At 42.2% G+C, this 21191-nt stretch overlaps 1 protein-coding gene across 2 annotated transcripts in view; it reads right to left on the bottom strand.

The window, feature by feature from the left end:
• The window catches only part of LOC308392619 (septin-7-like), a 73108-nt gene that overhangs the window by 4190 nt on the left and 47727 nt on the right, over positions 1–21191 (bottom strand). For both annotated transcript variants that reach the window (XM_080875712.1, XM_080875713.1), the window contains exons 6-12: positions 13372–13489; positions 13022–13114; positions 10648–10744; positions 3401–3452; positions 2263–2388; positions 564–699; positions 59–204 (exon numbers count right to left, since the gene is read on the bottom strand). In XM_080875712.1, the coding sequence (XP_080731838.1) occupies positions 59–204; positions 564–699; positions 2263–2388; positions 3401–3452; positions 10648–10744; positions 13022–13114; positions 13372–13489 (768 nt within the window). The remainder of the gene's footprint in view (positions 1–58; positions 205–563; positions 700–2262; positions 2389–3400; positions 3453–10647; positions 10745–13021; positions 13115–13371; positions 13490–21191) is intronic.

Here is a 21191-nt window from a genome sequence, read left to right as displayed (position 1 = left end):
GTGGCTCAGAGCGTTAACCTTCGGTGACAGTGTCGGGTCAGATGTGAGTGTTACTCACTTGGATGCGTCCAGCTTCTGCTGCTCGAGGATTCTCTGCTGAGCCTCCCAGTTGGCCTTCTCCTCCTCAAACACTCGCCTCTTCTCCTCCAGCTCTTTGTACTGCGCCTCCAGGTTCCTCTTCATCTGTTCGTGGCGTCGCTCCAGCTGAAGGTCGAAACATTTGACAGAGACGGGAAAGGAAAATGAGCGACGGTAGCTTCTAAAGCTCCAGGATGGAAAGAGTCGATCACAGCTGTCACAGGAGGCTCAAGTAAAAGATCCAAGTGAGCTGCAGAGCACTGAGCTCTCAGCACTAGTGTAGTAAACACCCCGGTAATAACAATTTACAACGGTCAGCTAATCGCAATCAAGAATGCTAATTGGTCATGTTATAAATAAAAATATAAACCTACTAGAAAGTTTTAAGAATACAAGTAATAATAATAATAATAATAATAATAATAATAATAATAATAATAATATTACAATTATGTAGTTATGTGTACATGGTTTCTCAAACTAACCTCAGCCTCTGAGTCCTTCAGTTTCTGCTTCTTCTCCTTAACCTTCATCTCAAACACCTGTTCCATTTCTGCCTCCATCTTCTTCATTTTCATCACATGCTCCCTGCGCTCCTCCTCCATCTGAGCCAGGGGACTCCTGCAGAAACAGAAAGAGGTTAGAGGCTTGATGTTGTTTAATGTTGTTCCTCAGCCCTTAGAGCGGTAAACTCCTCCACTCGCAGAGAAGCTGCTGCACTTCTGTGCATGACTAATGAATTTTTATGAAACAAAGAGCAAAGACAAATGAAGCCAATTTAGTTTCTCTTGAGTTGTAGCCTGAGACTCTTTTTATGCTGGAGTAATAATGATAAAAGGTAAAGATATACTTTCTTTCTGTTCCTATCATATACAGAATTACTGTGACAACAGCTGCTTCCACATCTGTAGCAGTTTGCTCTGTGCCCTTACCAGTGTTGGGTAAGTTACTTTAAATTAGTAACTTAGTTACATTACTAGTTACTTCTATCAAAAGTAACTCAGTTAATTCAAGTTACTCGTTACTTTCAAAGTAACTAGTTACTAGGGAAAGTAACTTTGGTTTTACTCAGAATTCTCTTGTTAATGTGTTGCTTCCATAACTTTGCCAGTCTTCTAGCTTGCTTACTTGCCACAAGTGCACTGTGCCACCTACCAATAGCAAGGAAAAGATAATGTGCACATTTCCACGAGGCAAATCCCACGCCTGGACCGCCACCATGATTCTAGCCTAAGTCACAGCGTCATGTGCGCCTTTTACATCCAACACAAAAACTGCAGTCGTGGTGCTTTCGATTGTACTCAGAACTCGGAAATTCTGCCTTCTGAATAGGAAGATGTAGGTAACACCAGACTGCAGATGAGCTGCATACAGGGCTGGACTGGGACAAAAAAAAAAAAAAAATCAGCCTGGGCATTTTGACTAGAGACTGGCCCACCATTATAGTAAAAATCATAAAGCCTTTGAATGAAAATAAACGCTGTTCTGACAGTGATGTACACTGTTCTGATGGTATATATGCATCAATCTATCAATCATTTGTTGTAAGACTCAGATAATTATTTTTTAAAAGCTAGATATTTTAAATGAGAATAAGAAAGAAAAGTATTTCTTTGTGCCCCCCTTTCCCTGTTAATGCCCTACATGCCCCCCTGGCAACACTTTGCTAGACCCGCCCCTGCACAGTTACCAGCTGTCAGCTACATAAAAAAGGATCCTGGTGTTATTTGTCTCTCAGAAACAGTTCATAACTTCCCTTCAACTCATTCATGTCACCTAAAAGGTAAACCTGTTTCTCCATCACCTGTTCAGCTCTGATGAACAGCTGTATAGAAACTCCGTCATGGTAGCTAGTACGCAGTACGAAAAAGTCAGCATAACGAAAATAAACTCCACCTATATCTGACCCATATAGACTGCAGGTCATAACTTTTTACCTGAAGTTCAGTTCACCTGACACTCGGGTCTCTCCTCCACTTGCTAATGTTACTGAATCTGTGGAAGCTCTGCGATAGCCACCAATCTAAATCCCAGTAACAACGTGTTCCTGATTTTGGCATAATAACTAGTTACCGTGCTCGTTACCACAATAATAACGTAGTTACTGTAACGCGTTACTTAATAAAGCGTTAGTCCCAACACTGGCCCTTACAGACTGATGGTCTATTTCTGGCTGGGCCTTACTTGGTGAGCTGTCCCTTGGTCTTGGAGGTGTCCACACCATTACACGTGACAGCAGCAAGTTTCTTACTGCGGTAGTTCTCGTAGTGGACATTGTTGGTGACGTCCTTCAGATCCTGCATATGGGTCCTATGGAAGGGGGAGAAAAGAAGAAGAGACGTCTTAAATATAAAGAGATCAAACTGAAAAAACTTTTTCACAGGACTATATCATCCTGTGCTTTGAACCACTATAGCATTCTGTTGTAGATTTGCTGCTGTACTTGGGATCATTTCCTGATATATGACTCAATTTAGGCCAAGCTTCAGCTGTCAGGCAGACTCTGGAACACTTTGGTATACAAATCATCGACAACTCGATGAAGCCCAAATCATCAGCCCTCCACCACCGTGCTGATGGTTGTATGAGGCGTTTGGGCCGACACACCGTTTGGTTTTTGCTAAAGGTGTCGCTGTGAATTATACAGAAGTCTAAGCCGTACTGCCACACTCTTTCTAGAGCAAAAAGGTTGTCTCCTGACAACCCTTAGACACAAATCGTACTTGTTCGGTCTTTTCCCCAATTGTACTGTAATGAACTTTAATGTTTAACTTTCTAACTGAGGCCTGTATATTGAGATAGCACTCCTGTTTCTCTAGTTTCTCTGAGTATTGCACAGTCTGAGCTTGGGCTGAATTTGCTGGGACGTCGACTCGCGAGAAGACTGTGGCATTATTCAGTACACGCGAATTCTCAAGACCAGCAACCTACCAAAACTTCTGCTTTTATAGAGGTGCTCACACTTGCTGATGACTTAATTAAGTGCATTTGAGTACCAGCACCTGGCTGTAAAAAACTTTTTATTTTTTATTTTAAATGGCTTTAAATTTGACATGTACATACTCTGGTTAAGGTGTAATGAAAAATTAGATCACCGAATAAGTTTCAAATTTACACAAACTGCAGATCTCTTCATTCACACACCAGGAGGAGCTGCAGAAAGATATTTAAACAGTTGCTACATCCACACAGCTGATCCAGTCTATATCCAGTCTAAAGTAGAGTCAGAGGATAATTCTGGCTTCTAGTGGCCACTGTGGATCTTACAAACTCTATATAACATTGCATTTGTCAAAGTGAATCTGGGGAGTAAATTGTGCACCTGATCAGCATGTTGCGCAGCACAGTGAAGTCGCAGTGTTCCCCATTCTCGACTGAAACACACAGGAAGTGAGAGGAAAACAGAGGGAGAGAGAGACAAAGATCAGAATCATTACAAATGAAGAGTTCTCACTGTAACAATCACAGTAATTATCACTATGTCTTAAGCTAGAAATGAATCTCAAGCATCATTATCTACATATTTTTACACTCCATGGCTGTCTAACTGCTGAGTAACTGAGTAATCAGCTGTCACCCTGATATGATGATACAGAAGCAGTCCCAGCAGAATGTCATCAAATTAAGTGTGTTATTATATCAAACATATTCAGTACAGTGATACAGTGAAAAAAAGATTAAAACTATTAATACAAATACACACAAACAGATGCAACATGTTGTAAAGTTCATTCACCCAGCGGTTACAGAGGGAGGGGTACACGGACAGCGAGGCATTTTCAGGCGTACTCGGTTTAAAAGGGGGAGAAATAAAGGTGTGGTAAAGTATCAGTAGAAGTGGCAGACTGATTTAAAAAAACAAAACAAAACAAAAAACAAAGGGTGGGAAGATATCAGGCCATGATCACATAGGATGTAGATGCTCCAACTACAGATACTTCCACATCACATACTCTGTATTGCAAATTTAATGCCTGAAAATTTTGCTTTTACATTTTTTTCCCCACTATTAACTACCTAGCAGTGGGTAGGTGCTACCGCCTCGTACTGACTGCTACTTTGTCCCTTTCTGCTCCGTACTGAAGACGGCAAGCACGGAGGATGGAAAGTGTGGAGAAACCTCTGAACGTTATGAGCCCACCATCCTGGGACCTGTAGTGGGCTTTATCTGAGACACAGACACTCTGTTTAACCCTAAAGTCTTACATCTAAGTGATTAGCAAATCATCAGCACTCAAAGCTTCATCTCTGCTGCTGCGGCTGGAAGTGAGATGGGCTATGAGAGCGAACTGCAAGAGTAATCCTGCAAACCAAAGAAATAATCTGAAAGACGCCAAATATGCAGGATTTAGTGTTAACTCTCTGTGGGTACATCACTACGAACAGGCATCTTCACATTTAGTCTGCCTCCTATCTGACCACAGCCTTTTACAAACGGACCCAGAGACACCACGCAGCTAGAACAAACTACAGCTCCTGGTCAAAAACAGCAAACATAAGTGATGTCATTTCGACATGGTACAGTTAGATGACTGTGAGTTTCAGCTCAACAACAAAAGACAAGGTTACGAGGTCAGATGGGATTCTGGAAAAGAACTGCAGATAAACTGCTGCTGAAGATGTATATGGTAGATCTCCAAGCCTCCTCTTCATCAAACGTGCTGCTCCTTTATTGGCTCGCCTTCACCCCACTTCGCAGTCAATCATCATCAGGGGAGTGAACAAGGAGGACACCTTACCATTGATGAAACTTAAGCAGTCCCGCCTCTTGGCCTCCCAAGCCAGCCATTGACCTCCTGTCTCTTCTAGAGGAGGGAGCTCTGACGGAGGGGAGGGGTACGGTTTTTCAGTTACTGTCTGCGCCCAGCAGGGGGCTAAATCTGGGTCTGGAGCAGCTGGGTTTACGGCTCACACTTGGCCCATAACAGGCCTGCTTTTTGGCCCAGATTCAGCCCAGATTTGGCCCTGATCAACACCAAAACCTGCATGTGTCCAAGCTGACTGGCTAAAGAGCGCAGGGCTTGTAGAGGGAGTGTGGCGGTTGAAAGGAGCAGGGTGTTATATGAAGTTCTCTGCATGACCAGTTGGGGGCGAAAGTCTCAGAGAGGGGACAAGTAGAGGAGCTACGTGGGATCAAAGGTCATAGGAAAAAAATAAAACAATTGCAATTGATTCGTTTTATTATTGATGAATGGCAGAAAACACCTGATGCATATTGTAGATTTTTATGATAATTCGTGTGATTTTTGTTCTTTATTAGTCAATCAGAATATGATGGATGTTAACAGTGCATCAGGTATTTTGAGCCTGAGTGCTCTGTCTAATTGGAGTGTTTATTTAGGCCATGATGATGAACTGCATTGGCTTAATGAAACAAGAGCAAACAACCTTTAATCTCCAACATGCATTAAGTGTGTGTGCAAACACGTTCACAGCCTTAGATTAAAATTCCAAGTACGCTAATGAGTGAGAGTTCATGATACCAAGCCACATGTTACCTTAATGACTTAAATAAGCTGCTACATGCCCTTCTGCAAATTTCTAACTCTCTATTATCTGCTCATGAACCTATAAGCAATGTGTTATAATGGTGGCTCCCAGTCCTTGTTCCGATGATACAATAAGGCCTGCAGACAATCCTCAGCCCACACCAGCCATTTCATCTCTTAGTGAAAGGAACCTTGTGGTGAAGACTCAGCAGTTTGTTTGACACCATCGGAGCAAAGACGGAAACCACAGTGTTAGAGTGATGTTTCGATTACAGCTGGAGCTTCAGCACCAAACAGCCTCTAGTTTTCTCCATGATTATTCACAGCATCAGACCTGGGACAAAGCTTTACATCTGCTGGTAGATTTGAAAGGAAATTGAGAGGAAATATCTTTAAATGCATCATAAAGTAGGTTGTGGTTACTTTGACCAATAGACTGGTCAATATTTAGAGTAGAGTGGGATCTGGGAACATATGAGTATCTTTAAAAAAAGGAACTTGGTGTCATAAGAAACACAAGCAGTCAGTCATATGAGCTTTAAACCTGTGGTTTCTAACATTTACTTCTAGCAGAGTGTTTTCAATATAACGTTTAGCTTGTATGAGAACTTGTCTCATACAGGGAGAAAGAAAAATGCCCTGTTTGCATTATACTGAACCTAAAAATGCTTTTCATTGACTTAATGAACAATGTCCTTAGCATGGAGCTGAAGCTGCTTTGGAATGAATCTGTGTGTTACCATTGCTGGTTACCACACGATTTACACTGACATTAATTGACGATAAGATAACCTTAACAGTTCCAAGGAAGCTGACTCCAATACTTAACCATAGTTTCGGTTTAGAATTCACACCTTTACCACAGCAGAAAGTCCTGGACTTTGTCTGCTTGGTTTCAGAATTCATTTGGAACCAGACCTTAATCATATCTTCACATTTTTTAAAGGCTCAGGGTTTGAGATTTCAGAAATCTGTAAGTTTATTGCAAACCAAACTGTGCAGTATAGGTCCACCAGACCTAGGTTCACTAGAGTGTCAATTATGTAGCCTATACAATTATAATACCTAGTAAATCATAGGCTTTGATGCCATTCATCCATTTTCCGCCACTTTTCCAGTTCAGGATTACACTTGGACTGGAGTCCATCTCAGATTTCATAGGGTGAGAGAGGGGGTACATATTGGAGAAGTTGCCAGTCTGTCGCAGGCTAATACACAGAGACAGACAAGCATTCATACTTAAAGTCACACCCAAAGGTGATTTATGCTGTCTCTGGACTATGCGAGGAAGCTGAGGCACTCACACAGACCCCATTAAGGCATGAGGAGAACATGCAAACTATACAGGAAGGCCTCAGCCAGCTGGTGGATTTGAATCCAGGACATTTTTGCTGTGAAGTGACAGTGCTAAGCACTGCAGCCCCATGCTGCCAGGCCACGACGGCTGGAGGGTGCAGAAAACCGAAAACGTCTGCTAACTCAACTAAAGCTGGCATCCCAGACATTTGGTTTTGCACGTGTTGCTCCATCTGTTCTGTCTGGGTTGGTTATGTTTTCCCCACAACAGTCTTACTAATTAGCATCTCATTTAATGCTTCTTTGTTATGGATGTAAATATGTTATGCCAGCAGCCAAACTGCGATATGGCAATCTTAAAAATTAAACACTGTCGGATTTGCTAGGCCAAGGGCCCAAGGCCATCACATCGCACAATGCAGGACTATCACTTCTGAGCCACGACCAAAGACCTTGTTGTGCAGCCTTTAAGCAGGTCATCTTTTGCCTTCATAGTGCATACCCGACTTTGGTTCAGCATATTTTAAAGTCAGGTATACTTATTTGAGCCTGATTGCAAATAAAGTGGTTTAGAGAACCTGGGTAAGCATAATCTTTTCAAAATGAGCCCAATCATCTCACCGTTTGTGTTTCTTAACTTGCTAAATGTCACACTGTTCCCAGATTTTAGTAATTATGTTGGGGCAACAACAACTGATTAATGGATACAATATATAGTCAAAAATATCACAATGATTTAAGTAGTAATTAATTTAAATTATGTTCCATTTTTAAAGTTGGATTTCAAATTCTGAGATCAGATAACATAAATAATCAGTCATGCGACTCCCTGGTAGATCACTAGACCTCTTGCCCCATGTTAATAACTAGCATACAGCATGATTATGAACACTCAAAGTGACATAATAAGGCTTATGTAGCCTTGCTCATCTGACTTAAGTCAGTCTGGATCAAGAATTTCAAAATCATTTTACATTGTGGGCCACATGCAGCCAACTTTGGGCTTCTGTTGACCGGACCAATGAAACTCCAGTTCCTGTGTTTTGTTAGTGGCCATTGGGGAGACTGTTATCAATAGAAAAAGGTGCAAGACTTGTGAAAATGCAGATACGTCCAACATTTAAGTCTTTCTTTACATTTTCCAAAGCCATCCAATTGGTGGGAATGGAGTCTTTGCCAGGCTGATTCTGGCCCCCAAGCCTTATATTTGATGCCCCCGGTCTCAATTATTTTGTGTTTAAAGCAATCTGCTTGCTGGCCATTATTTTGCTAGTGGACATTCTAGATTGCAGGTGCTTGTATAACCCTCTTGTAGATTTCCCACTCAAAATGTTTGAGTGAAACAAGCACTGTTGGTGTCATCTTTCTCCTTCATTACACTGCCCTGAAGTTAACATTAGAAACATTCCTGATCTGTTGAATGATAAGGTGAGTGAGTGAGTGAGATATTTAGTTTTAATTCTTTCCTCGACAATGTTCTCAGATTTTTGGGGGGTTCCAAATACCAAAAAACCCTAAAACTGTAAATATGTTAGTTCATATAACTGGCTCACTGTAGGGTCTGATATGAATGTCTTACAGATTCTTTAAGTGGGTATCTCTAAGTTTCTATCAAGAACCAGGTTGCTTTTTCTAGAGGCTAATTCAGACTAAGTATTAACAAAGAGCGTAGGGGCGAGAGTCTACCAGGAACACATGAATGTGTTTGGTGGGTGTTTCAAAATAATTGTCAACATTTCTTTTTGTGCTTTCAAAATAAGGTGAGTGTTTGGAAGATATTAAGAAAGCCCAAGTCTGATTAGAGAATTGGTTTGACCATCAGCCTAATGATGAGAGAGCACAGCAACAGAAAAGTGGAAGGAAAGGAGGAATGGGCAGATACTGGCAGGAGGGAGGAGGGGATATACTTTAGGGAAGGAAGAGTGGGGGAGAAAAATGAGGCTGAAATAAAGTGAAAGATGGCTTTGTTTACCAAAAATGCCCTCTGTCAGTCATGGAACAGAATAGACAAAGAAAAAAAAAAAGAAAAGAAAAAAAGAGAGAAAAGAATGAAATAGTGAAAGACTGATAAACGGTCAACCACAGAGAATAAAACTGTATATTACTTTATGTATAAATATATATAGTGAGAAAGATATATGTACAGCAAATTACCTTCCAGAACACAAATCAAAGTGAACAAGCCAGTAAGAGCAAGAAGAGTTCATTGCGGCTATCGGTGACACCCCAAATTACACCTATTCCTCCTTTTCCAGAATCCCTATGGGGTCTAACACTAGCAAAAGGAGTTGTGGTTTTGTGTGTGTACTGAAGGGAGGAGAGGTAGGTGTACAAGGTAAGAATGTAGAAACAACCAACCAGATAACCTTTTACTTGTCAAAATGTAATTGGGATCCCAACAGATTCAAGTACATTCACACAGTCCTGGCAGTATGTGTGACTTCATGTATATGCAGTTCTGGGGGTAGTGTACAAAGTCTTGTATTAACAATGTATTAATCAGAGTTTAAAACCCTGCAAAACCAAATTATAATTGATGTATTAAAGACAGCCCAAACCTTCACTTCTACATAAATGCTTAACAGGACCTGGACTTCATTGCCGTTCAATCTACAGGAGTTGTTTGCAATGACAGAGAATATAAAAGTCCCAGTTTTATCCCTAGGGTTTTGGAAAGTACAACTCTAAGAACAATTAGACTCTAGTGGGGAAAAAAAAACAACAAACTGGTTCCTCTGGTGGAAAAACAAGTAGAAAAAGTTCTTAGACTCCAGAGCAACGTGTGGTCAGAATGTGGCTATATGTGGACTTGTTGTGTCTGATGAAGCAAAGCCGTGGTTTGAGCAAGGTCCAAGGGTTGGCAGTGAACACACTTTTTGCTGATCTCCCAGGCACTTCCCATTGGTAGGTTAATTGATGATATAATGTCTTCTATGAATGGTGAAAAATCTTCATTAGAGCTAGTTGATACTGCTGTTGACAAACAGGTCTCATCTTATTGGAGGCGTTTTGGCTACTCAATGGCCCCCAACTTAGTGGATGAAGTTGGTCCTAGAGGTTAAGTCTGAGTCTTGAAGATTCCAGTTGATACTCAGGTACAAAAGACCCAAACCTGACTAGGTCTCAAGTCTACTCTAACTGGGTTGGGAGGGATCTTGTTTGTGTGTCAGTTTGATCAATGCCACAGGGTTCCTTTCAGCTCACAAAAGGTACTATTCTTTTATTTATAGTTTGCAGGAGGTGGAAACAAGAGCTTTAGTGATTAGCAAAGTTCTTAGAAAGGCAAAGGCTTTTAAGAAAGACCTCTCTAAGAAATTTTCACATTACACAACGTGATATTTTGTCTTTTATGGGTTGCATTTGATCATTTATGAACAGATTTCCTTGTTTACATTTTGACAAGTCGTTGTGTTAGCTGGTAGTTAACACACTGAGTAGGTACAGGGGGTTGTTGTGGAGAACATGCACCGTGTTCCACACTCAGAAATATCATGCTTCATCCATTCCAAAAATAGAGAACACTGTTATTGCTGGACGCTCTCAAACACCATCAACCTTCAAACACCATGCTCCAGCCTTCTTTCTCACATCAGTCATTGTCTGACCAAAGTGCAGTGACATACAGCAACTCTTAAAACCAGATGAGAGATGAAAATAATCGTCATTGCTGCAAATCATAAAAGGTTTCAAGGGCCTACATTTGTTTTCTAGGTCATTTTACAGATTTCCGGTTTGGCTACGGAATGAAAACTTGCTTTCCAGCACAGGATCCGAGTCAACCTACCTTCTGCCACACCCCATGGGTACTGACGACCTCTGACCTTCTTGCCGTTCACTTCAATAACGACATTGCTGCCAACCACTGCCAGCGGCATTTTTTCCTGGAGAACAAACAAGTTGAGCATTGTTTTAGTTCAGGGCCCTTTCTCAATTCTAAGTAGGCAAGTACGTACTTGCGTTCTCGGCGAGACCGGACTTGCCGAGACCGCACGGGAGTACAGACTTGCCGAGAACGCGAGCACGGACTCGCGATTTGTACAATTGGAACACCAGCGTACTTGATGATGTCACAGGTCCGGAGTTTTTACTGCCGTCCCCTCTTAATTTAACTGTGATTAATATGTTATGAAGCTTAACTTTAATCACAGCCAAACCAATTTACTCAGGAACAAATAAAACACTGAAATAAACCAAACACTAACATTTAGAAGTGATCTAAGTGACTTATATATCATGTTTAACCTCAGTAGCGAAATCTCTATTAATAAAAATAGTGTACATGTATGTCTTAATACAATAGACAGCTGCTGGGGTTTGTTTAACCCGAGTAGCAAAAAGACCGTGGGGGGTTTGAAAACGATGTGCCGGGTAGGGATGGGTATTGATAAGATTTTCACGATTCAGATTCCATTTTCGATTCTTTTTAACGATTCGATTCATTATTGATTCTCTTATCGATTCTTATTTTTAAAAAGGAGAACACTAAGGTCGATTAGCTTAGAACTTTGTTTTATATCTTCTCTTTGAACATCCTCCATCCTCTAGCTTCACTGTCCTAATGTTATGCTAACATAGCTGTGTCGCTAGCAATCACGTAGCACAACATTATATACACCAGGTAGTCCAACTTCAGTAACCCTACAAACGTCACTGCTGTTTAGTTTTCTGTCTTCATTTATGTTGGAAGTGGTAGCAGTTAGAATTAGTTTCAAAAATCTCTCAATCAGAACATGGCATGTCATGTTTAGGTGGAAACTAGCGAGCTAACTTCCTGTTAACTTCTAACTCCGTTAAATTGAATAACTTCTTTTCATGGATGCATGGATGTTAAACTTAATTGTTACACCTGCTAAAGCAGCAACGCTGATGATTTTATTAAAGATGAAAGAATTTAGACCGTTTTTAACTCTTAGTGTTCGTTTGACTTTGGGACCTGAAGCAGACGGAGTTTTGGACCCAGATTACTCCGCGAAGTTCCTCACTACGGCAGCCGTAATACTGTGACAATCCATCAAAACATTATTTAAACAGATTTCTGCACGCCAAAATGGTTTGAGGTCAGTAAGCACAACCAGAATTCATACATAAGGCACACTCTTGATTTTTGAGAAAATTAAAGGATTTTAAGTGTGCCTTATAGTGTGGAAAATACGTTATACAGAAGCAAAGAATATATCGCGATATATATTGTTACCGCACATGCTTCAAATTATATCGCGATATGGATTTTAGGCCATATCGCCCAGCCCTACTACAAATAAAGAGAATAAATTTGCCATAAAGGAATATAAGTGAAATTTAGCTTTAAAGCTGGTGTGACTTCACATCTAACTGTTGTAACGAGTCAGGTGCGTTTCCCGCCGAACAGCAAGCATCAACACTCACTGAAGCTTTAGTGGTCACCTTCATCACATTCATACTTCTGTCAAGTTTTCATTCTTTTTCACTGTGATCATTATATCATCTCATTTTGTCAAAGTCATCAGTCAAAAGTGGAGAAATGATCAGCAAAACCATAAGGACCTATTTTCTAACATTTACATAATTAATATGCATTTTCTGTTGACACGTTTTCCCAAAAGTCAGCTAGCGTATCTCAAAACTGTAATGAAAATCTAAAAGCCAATGCAGGAACCGGCTAGCTATCATCTGCTGATGTGTCAGAATTTGTCTGGAGGCAATGGTCAGTGTTTCCAGACTTGCTGGCAAAGGTTTATAATGCAAATATAAAGCCAAACTGTTTCCAGACAAACTGTTGGTGTCAAAATTGCATTTTAGCAAACTCTTTTGTCGATTTGCTTTCCACATGGACCATTTGACGCTTAGAATCAAAAGTCTGCTCAAACACAACAGTTTTTGGATGACAAATGGAAACCAGGAAGCATCCGGTACCAGAAATCTCACTTCTTATTTACCTTTTCTGTATATTCATATATGCATGACAACAGTGACTGCGTCAGGGAGTTATGTGCATGACAGTCACCAAAGTTCATCAGTCTGTCTTTAAATCTGATGAGCAGTTATTCAATCAGCCTAAGTGAGATAGCAGCAGCTATATGTGGACCTTGAACAAAGGACACACCGATCTTTGGTTGTCCCTGCGGAGATCAATCGGAAAACCCTGAGTCAAGCTTGAAAAGAACTGCATCCTTCATTACCTTGATCTTCCGGACCAGCTTATTGTCCTCATCCTCGTCTACATCTGGAAACTCGTATATTTTAATCTTGTGCTCTTGAATCTCTTTCATAATCTGAAGAGAGAAAGTGATCAGTTACCAACAGATCTGCATACACAGAGCTAAGATATCACATTAGCTTCACTTGTATTGGGTGTACGATACACAATGTTGCTTAGTTTAACATTACTGAATGGAAGGAGGCCCAAATGTGTGCATGCCACTGTATGTGCTGCTTGTAGAAAGTAAAGATGATGGCACATATGCAACAGCTCAGTTTCTCAGTATGCCTTAGTTAGCACCTTTAATGTGACACAAATGTGCAGAAATACCTGTTTTTTAAAAAGATGGCACTCCTCAGGCGTCAGTGTGTCAGCCTTTGCGATGAGAGGTATGACATTGACTTTATCATGGAGCCTTTTCATAAATTCTATATCAAGAGGTTTTAGGCTGAAGAGGAGACAGAGAAGGAAAAGCATGAGGAGGACAGATAGCTACTGGCCGAGGATGCTCATCATGTGCTGAGTGAATAAACCATTTTCCTTTGAAGACTGAGTTAGAGAAATATTTGCTTCGTCCCTTTGCATGCTGGATTTCTCTTTACTCTCAGAGGCTGAATATCTACAGACTAAGACAGGGGTAGGCAACTCCAGGCCTCGAGAGCCGGTGTCCTGCAGGTTTTATATGTGTCCTTGATCCAACACAGCTCATTTAAATGGCTAAATTAGCTCCTCAACATGTCTTGAAGTTCTCCAGAGGTCTGGTAATGAACTAATCATTTGATTCAGGTGTGGTGACCCAGGGTGAGATCTAAAACCTGCAGGACACTGGCTCTCGAGGACTAATGTTCCCTATCCCTGGACTAAGACTAGAGGATGGAAAAAAAATGCTAAAATACAGCATCCATGAAACTGTACAGGGAGTGCAGAATTATTAGGCAAATGAGTATTTTGTCCACATCATCCTCTTCATGCATGTTGTCTTACTCCAAGCTGTATAGGCTCGAAAGCCTACTACCAATTAAGCATATTAGGTGATGTGCATCTCTGTAATGAGAAGGGGTGTGGTCTAATGACATCAACACATTATATCAGGTGTGCATAATTATTAGGCAACGTCCTTTCCTTTGGCAAAATGGGTCAAAAGAAGGACTTGACAGGCTCAGAAAAGTCAAAAATAGTGAGATATCTTGCAGAGGGATGCAGCAGTCTCAAAATTGCAAAGCTTCTGAAGCGTGATCATCGAACAATCAAGCGTTTCATTCAAAATAGTCAACAGGGTCACAAGAAGCGTGTGGAAAAACCAAGGCGCAAAATAACTGCCCATGAACTGAGAAAAGTCAAGCGTGCAGCTGCCAAGATGCCACTTGCCACCAGTTTGGCCATATTTCAAAGCTGCAACATCACTGGAGTGCCCAAAAGCACAAGGTGTGCAATACTCAGAGACATGGCCAAGGTAAGAAAGGCTGAAAGACGACCACCACTGAACAAGACACACAAGCTGAAACGTCAAGACTGGGCCAAGAAATATCTCAAGACTGGTTTTTCTAAGGTTTTATGGACTGATGAAATGAGAGTGAGTCTTGATGGGCCAGATGGATGGGCCCGTGGCTGGATTGGTAAAGGGCAGAGAGCTCCAGTCCGACTCAGACGCCAGCAAGGTGGAGGTGGAGTACTGGTTTGGGCTGGTGTCATCAAAGATGAGCTTGTGGGGCCTTTTCGGGTTGAGGATGGAGTCAAGCTCAACTCCCAGTCCTACTGCCAGTTTCTGGAAGACACCTTCTTCAAGCAGTGGTACAGGAAGAAGTCTGCATCCTTCAAGAAAAACATGATTTTCATGCAGGACAATGCTCCATCACACGCGTCCAAGTACTCCACAGCGTGGCTGGCAAGAAAGGGTATAAAAGCAGAAAAACTAATGACATGGCCTCCTTGTTCACCTGATCTGAACCCCATTGAGAACCTGTGGTCCATCATCAAATGTGAGATTTACAAGGAGGGAAAACAGTACACCTCTCTGAACAGTGTCTGGGAGGCTGTGGTTGCTGCTGCACGCAATGTTGATGGTGAACAGATCAAAACACTGACAGAATCCATGGATGGCAGGCTTTTGAGTGTCCTTGCAAAGAAAGGTGGCTATATTGGTCGCTGATTTGTTTTTGTTTTGTTTTTGAATGTCAGAAATGTATATTTGTGAATGTGGAGATGTTATATTGGTTTCACTGGTAAAAATAAATAATTGAAATGGGTATATATTTGTTTTAGTATTTTAGTATTTAGTATTTATTTATTTATTGTCATTGTCAAGAACAATGAAATTGCGTTTGGGGCTTCCATACAACCCAAAAAAAAGAAGAAAATAATAAATACCCCTTAAAACCCAAGTGTACATATTTAACCCAGTGTGACTCCAATGCAATAAGACAATCCTTAGCAATAATGTTTGTAGAAATTCAGACAAAGACCTGAGAAACATGACAAAATACAACAATGCAACCCATTCAATATTATTGTACTGTGAGATATGATATCAGATATGATAGTTATCTATTTAAGAAAGAGGGGGGGGGGGGGGGGGGGGCAGGAGGGGGAAGAGAATAAAGATATGATGCACCAATGCAGACCAGTTCATTGCTATTAAGAAGTTGGATATGGTTATTGTCCGTGAGAGGGGGGCAGAGAGTTCAGGAGCCTCACAGCCTGTGGATACAGGCTGTTGGCCAGTCTGGATGTTCTGGCCTGTATAGACCTGTACCTTCTCCCTGAGGGCAGCAGATGGAAAAGGTGGCGCGCAGGGTGATGTTGGTCCCGCAGGATACTGTGCACCCTCCTCAGACAGCGAGTGGGGAAGATATTACTGATCTCTGGCAGACTTGTTCCAATAATTCTGCCAGCTTCTTTCACCACCCGCTGGAGTGCTTGCTGATCGGCCTTGGTGCAGCTGGGGAACCACACTAGAAATCCATACGTCAGAACGCTGCTGATGGCACAGTTGTAGAAGTTCAACATCAGAGATCTGGGAATGTGTGCGCTCCGCAGTCTCCTCAGGTAGTAGAGGCGCTGTTGGGCCTTCCGTACAACTGAGGTGATATGGTTGCCCCAGGACAGGTCCTCGGTCACAGTTACCCCCAAGAATTTAAAACTGCTCACCCTCTCCACCGCCTCACTGCCAATGAAGAGAGGCAGATGGTTGTTATGACCCCTCTTCCGGAAATCTACAATGATCTCCTTGGTCTTTTTGGTGTTTAAGACCAAGTTATTGTCGTGGCACCATGACTCTAGTTGTTGCACCTCTGTCCTATAGTTTGTCTCATCATTGTTGGAAATAAGTCCGAGCACTGTAGTGTCATCTGCAAACTTAACAATGAGATTGGACGCGCAGGAGGAAATACAGTCATGAGTGAAGAGAGTGTATAGCAGAGGGCTCAGAACACACCCCTGAGGGGCACCGGTGTTGACCACAAGGGTGGAAGAGGTGTTCTTACCCACTCTGACACTCTGTCTACGGTTAGTGAGGAAGTCCACAATCCAGTTGCACAGAGAGGAGTTAAGTCCCAGTTGGTGGAGTTTGGGACGGAGTTTGTATGGCCGGATGGTATTAAAAGCCGAGCTGTAGTCTACAAAGAGGAGCCGTGCATAGGTGTTCCTGTGTTCCAAGTGCTTCAGTAATGTGTGCAGCACTGTGGCGATCGCATCCTCGGTTGACCGGTTCTCCCTGTATGCAAACTGGTGCGAGTCCAGGGATGGTGGAAAAGCAGCTCTGATGTGTTTAATGACCAGTCTCTCCAGGCATTTGGCGGGAATGGGGGTGAGTGCCACAGGTCTGAAATCGTTCAGACATGTGACATTTGACTGTTTTGGGATGGGAACGATGGTTGCTGCTTTGAAACATGATGGTACCAGTGAACAGGACAACGAGGTGTTATATATAGAGGTGAAGACGTCCGCCAGGTCCGCAGCACAGTCTTTTAGCACCCGGCCCAGCACTCCATCCGGCCCGGCCGCCTTCCTGGTGTTAATGCTCCGGAACACACGCCTCAGCTCATGAGTGCTCAGGACCGGAGCAGGGTCGGTTGAGGGGAGAGGGGACAGGACAGGGTCGGTGTTCTCCCTGTCAAAACGGGCATAAAAGAGATTTAGATCCTCAGCCAGAGTAGAACTGTCGGCTGAGGGTGATGGTGTTCTTCTTTTGTAGTCCGTGATAGCCCTGATGCCCTCCCAGACCTGCCTTGGGTTTGTGTTGTTCTCAAACCTGGCCTCGATACGCCTCCTGTGCTGCTGCTTGGCAGTCTTGATGCCTCTTCTCAGGTTGGCCCTGGCAGCACTGTATGCCTCCTGGTCCCCGGATTTGAAAGCGTTGTTCCTTGTTCGAATAAGTTGTTGAACTCCGTGTGTCATCCAGGGTGGATTATTAGGGAACACACGGAATCGTTTCCAAGTTGTTACATTGTCCACACAGAAACAGATGTAGTCCAAGACAGTGGAGGTGTAACTGTCCAATGCGACACGATTGTCAGTGTCCTGCACCTTGAATACATCCCAGTCTGTGCAGTGGAAACAGTCCTGAAGCATCGGAATAGCATCCTGCGGCCATGTTCTCACGGTTTTGGTTGTAATCCCAGTGCTCTTGATCTTTTGTGTGTATATTGGGTGTAGCAGAAGGGAGAGATGGTCTGACAGACCCAGGTGGGGATAAGCCTGGGCTCTGTACGCATTCGCCATGTTGGTGTACACCTGGTCCAACGTTCTATCTCCTCTGGTAGCACACTTCACATTACGGTGGAAATTGTGAAGTACAGATTTCAGGTCCGCGTGGTTAAAATCCCCAGCCGCAATAAAGACACTGTCCGGGTGTGCTACCAGGCTGTTATTGATGCTGCTGCTCAATTGTGCTAACGCTAGCTTAGCATTAGCATCTGGTGGAATGTAAACAGCGCAGATGTAAACGGCAGAAAATTCCCGAGGGAGATAGAATGGTTTTTTGTTAAGTTGCCTAATAATTATGCACAGTAATAGTCACCTGCACACACAGATATCCCCCTAAAATAGCTAAAACTAAAAACTACTTCCAAAAACATTCAGCTTTGATATTAATGAGTTTTTTGGGTTCATTGAGAACATGGTTGTTGTTCAATAATAAAATTATTCCTCAAAAATACAACTTGCCTAATAATTCTGCACTCCCTGTAAATTATATACAGTTCATTGGGGCTGATGTGTCAGTTCATGAAGCTGTGGTTGAATAGCATTACATTATTTTAAGTGGGTCAGCAGCTGTATTTGGCTGCGTGACTCACCACATGAATGAGGAATCAACTCACAAGACTGAATCTAAAGAAAATACCACAGTGTGCCTCTTTAGTTCAGAGCAGTTCAGTGGGTCACCAGCAGAGGGCCACACAAAACTGTACAATACATGTAGCCCACAGCAAGTGACTGTCAGGGAGCCACAGGGTCTTCACCTCTGAATGCCAAGCTGTGCGGGCACACAGTCAGTCCTAACAGAACAAACCACATTTGTATTATCAGCTGTTGGAGTGGAAGATTTTCTTGTTTTTTTGCCATTTTCTGAATGTAAATTCAAAATGGCGACCGTCCTCGACACTCTCAGTTGCCGGTGCAGTGACTTGTGTTAGAGATGTTGGACAAATTTTCAGCCAAAATCCTAAAGGATGTGCACTTGTCCTCTCTGCTGCAGCCTCTACCCTTCCTCAGTGAGCAACACCAGAAAACACTTACTTAGAAAGCAAGTCCACTACTCAGTACTGCCAACAACTGACCGGAACAACAGAGTCCAATACAATCCTCTCATGAGGACAACAAAACAAACACTGCGATGGCTTCAGAGTCTACTTTGTTGTCATTTTACATTTAAGTATACAATATAAACACTGTTGTAATAGTTCTTGTACAATGTACATGACATACAATAGAAGTCAGATTAAAATAGAGAAGCCAAATGCTTCCAGGCTACCACAGTAGAAATGCATTCAAGGTGACCATTAGAATCCACTCCTCATGCTACAGAGTCCATAACCTTGATCCTTCTGAGGCCCCCTTTCCAAAATATAGCTGGGAAATACCTTATGTGAAATTCCTAATCACATCACAAACATTGAGGGTCTGTCGTGAATGCAGTAATCATTAATTTTTCCTTTTCTCTCTCAGTTTGTTTACAATGTTAGCTGTCAGCCCACTACATCAGTGTTCCAGTGGACTGATAGTAAATTAATGGAGTATAATACTAAATAGCCCCCTGTATAATGTGCAGGTTAAAGGCTCATTATGTAGTTTAACCTTTCTGGGGAAAACTATTCAACGTAAAATAGAATCGCACACAATAAGTTTAGCATTGCATTCAAAACTATAATACAGTTATTATTCTGCCAGCTCAATGGATTACCACTGTCTACATGAAAGCACTTTATATATCTGCAAATGCTTTTTGCTGCGTGTTGAGTTGAATTAGTTGTCCCATGAAAGAGGCCAGCAAAACAGCTGCTGGGCGGCTCAGCGAGTGAGGACAGCTTTGGATATAATGCTGCTGCACCAGAGGAGAGCTGGAGTGAAGGCAGCCCCAGATAACACTGGAGTCAGAGTGTCTGGTTAGAGCAGGAGACTCGAAGGGCATTTCTGTGAAGTCAAAATCCGAAATCTCCCACACACTGACACCGATTAATCAAACCAGCATGAGCGGCACTTTGTCTACAGAAAGCTGGACTCACTGTCAGAACTCTTGTAGTTACTCCGGGGAACTAAAACATCACAGAGAGGACAGGTCTGGAAATAAGTATGCAGTTTACTTCTAAAGCAGGATTTATAGGATTTCACATTTTACAGCCACATGTGAGTGACTTTTGGAGGCAGCAGTGTGGAAACGGGCCTTCTGGAGCTTGTTGCAGATCATTTAAAAGTGGTAAAGAGTCTGCTGGAAATGTAGGCAGATTCCTCTGGGGTGACAGTAAAAGCGTAATTAAGTGATGCATCTTCTCAGTGAAGTGGACAATTTACTGACTTGTCTCTGACTTTAAACTTAGAACACTGCTCAAAGAATACAAGAAGCTGTGGTGTGGCAGAACCATTTATGTTGTAAAATTCACATGTTAAAATCTGATCTGTTATTGATGATAAACAAACTGCAGCAGTTGTTTAACAAAGAAAACCAAAATGTGCGTCTCCAGTTGCAGGATGACCTGTCGTTTGCTCAACCATGTACTAATGCTTGTTTCTCGATGGTTAGGAGAAAAGCATAAAGCATCCACCGTTTTCTTTATGTTGGAGGCAGCAGGAACAGAATACCTGAACAGACCGTTTTGTGCATGATTACACTTTAAGGGGAGAGATAAGACCGGCTTATTTAACATTTAATGAACTTTTCAACTGCTTGTGTGCTTTTCTCATAATTCAAGAAAGATTGTCATTTCTGTCGGGAGTAAATTATACCTGGAACATGTGTTGTGGGGCCTCCATATCCTTCCTTCTGTATAACTGTAAAACCAAAGGATACAGTAGCAGGAAGGCCCCAGCACAGAATAGAGCTGGCATTAATGATAATAATATGACACTGATTTAGACAGAAACCATGTGAAATGTGGTCCTGAGGTGAAGTTGGGTTCTAAATTGCTTGCTGAACAACTAAAACAACAGGTAAAGCAGCCTCAACATAAAAACCCATGTGAGACTTGCCCATCTGATGTCTAGAAGGGAATCCGCTGAGCCTTCAGCTGATGTAGGATGGCACAAATTGCAGCTGATCTGACAAGTGAGCCCGACTTTGCTGGATGATCGATTGAAGACTGTTTATTTTCATAGACAGGTTTCCTGTCTTTGTCACTGCCTCAATGCAGTTAAGGTGCATCATGGAGGCACTTAAAGCTGAGCTAAAATGATCAGAAAATGTCAGAGTGTGTTTTGACATTCACAGACAGCAACATGTTTCACACATTTTATGCTTTGGGCTGCTGAAATATTTAACAAATTAGTGTTATTTTAAACACACTGCATGCCAATCAACTCTGCAGGTTTAGATCCATCGCCAAAGCCTGAGAGGTGCGCGCACACACACGGACGCTAACGTAAGACAGTATGGCACGTCTGAGTTTAAAGCGCTGTTCCTGGGAGCTGCTGCGAGTCTCCACTCTGAGTGATTCAGT

This window comes from Rhamphochromis sp. 'chilingali' (genome assembly GCF_963969265.1).
Source record: "Rhamphochromis sp. 'chilingali' genome assembly, chromosome: 2".
Taxonomy (NCBI): domain Eukaryota; kingdom Metazoa; phylum Chordata; class Actinopteri; order Cichliformes; family Cichlidae; genus Rhamphochromis; species Rhamphochromis sp. 'chilingali'.
The sequence above is the reverse complement of the archived record's forward strand: the minus strand, read 5'-3'. Positions and strand labels throughout refer to the sequence as shown.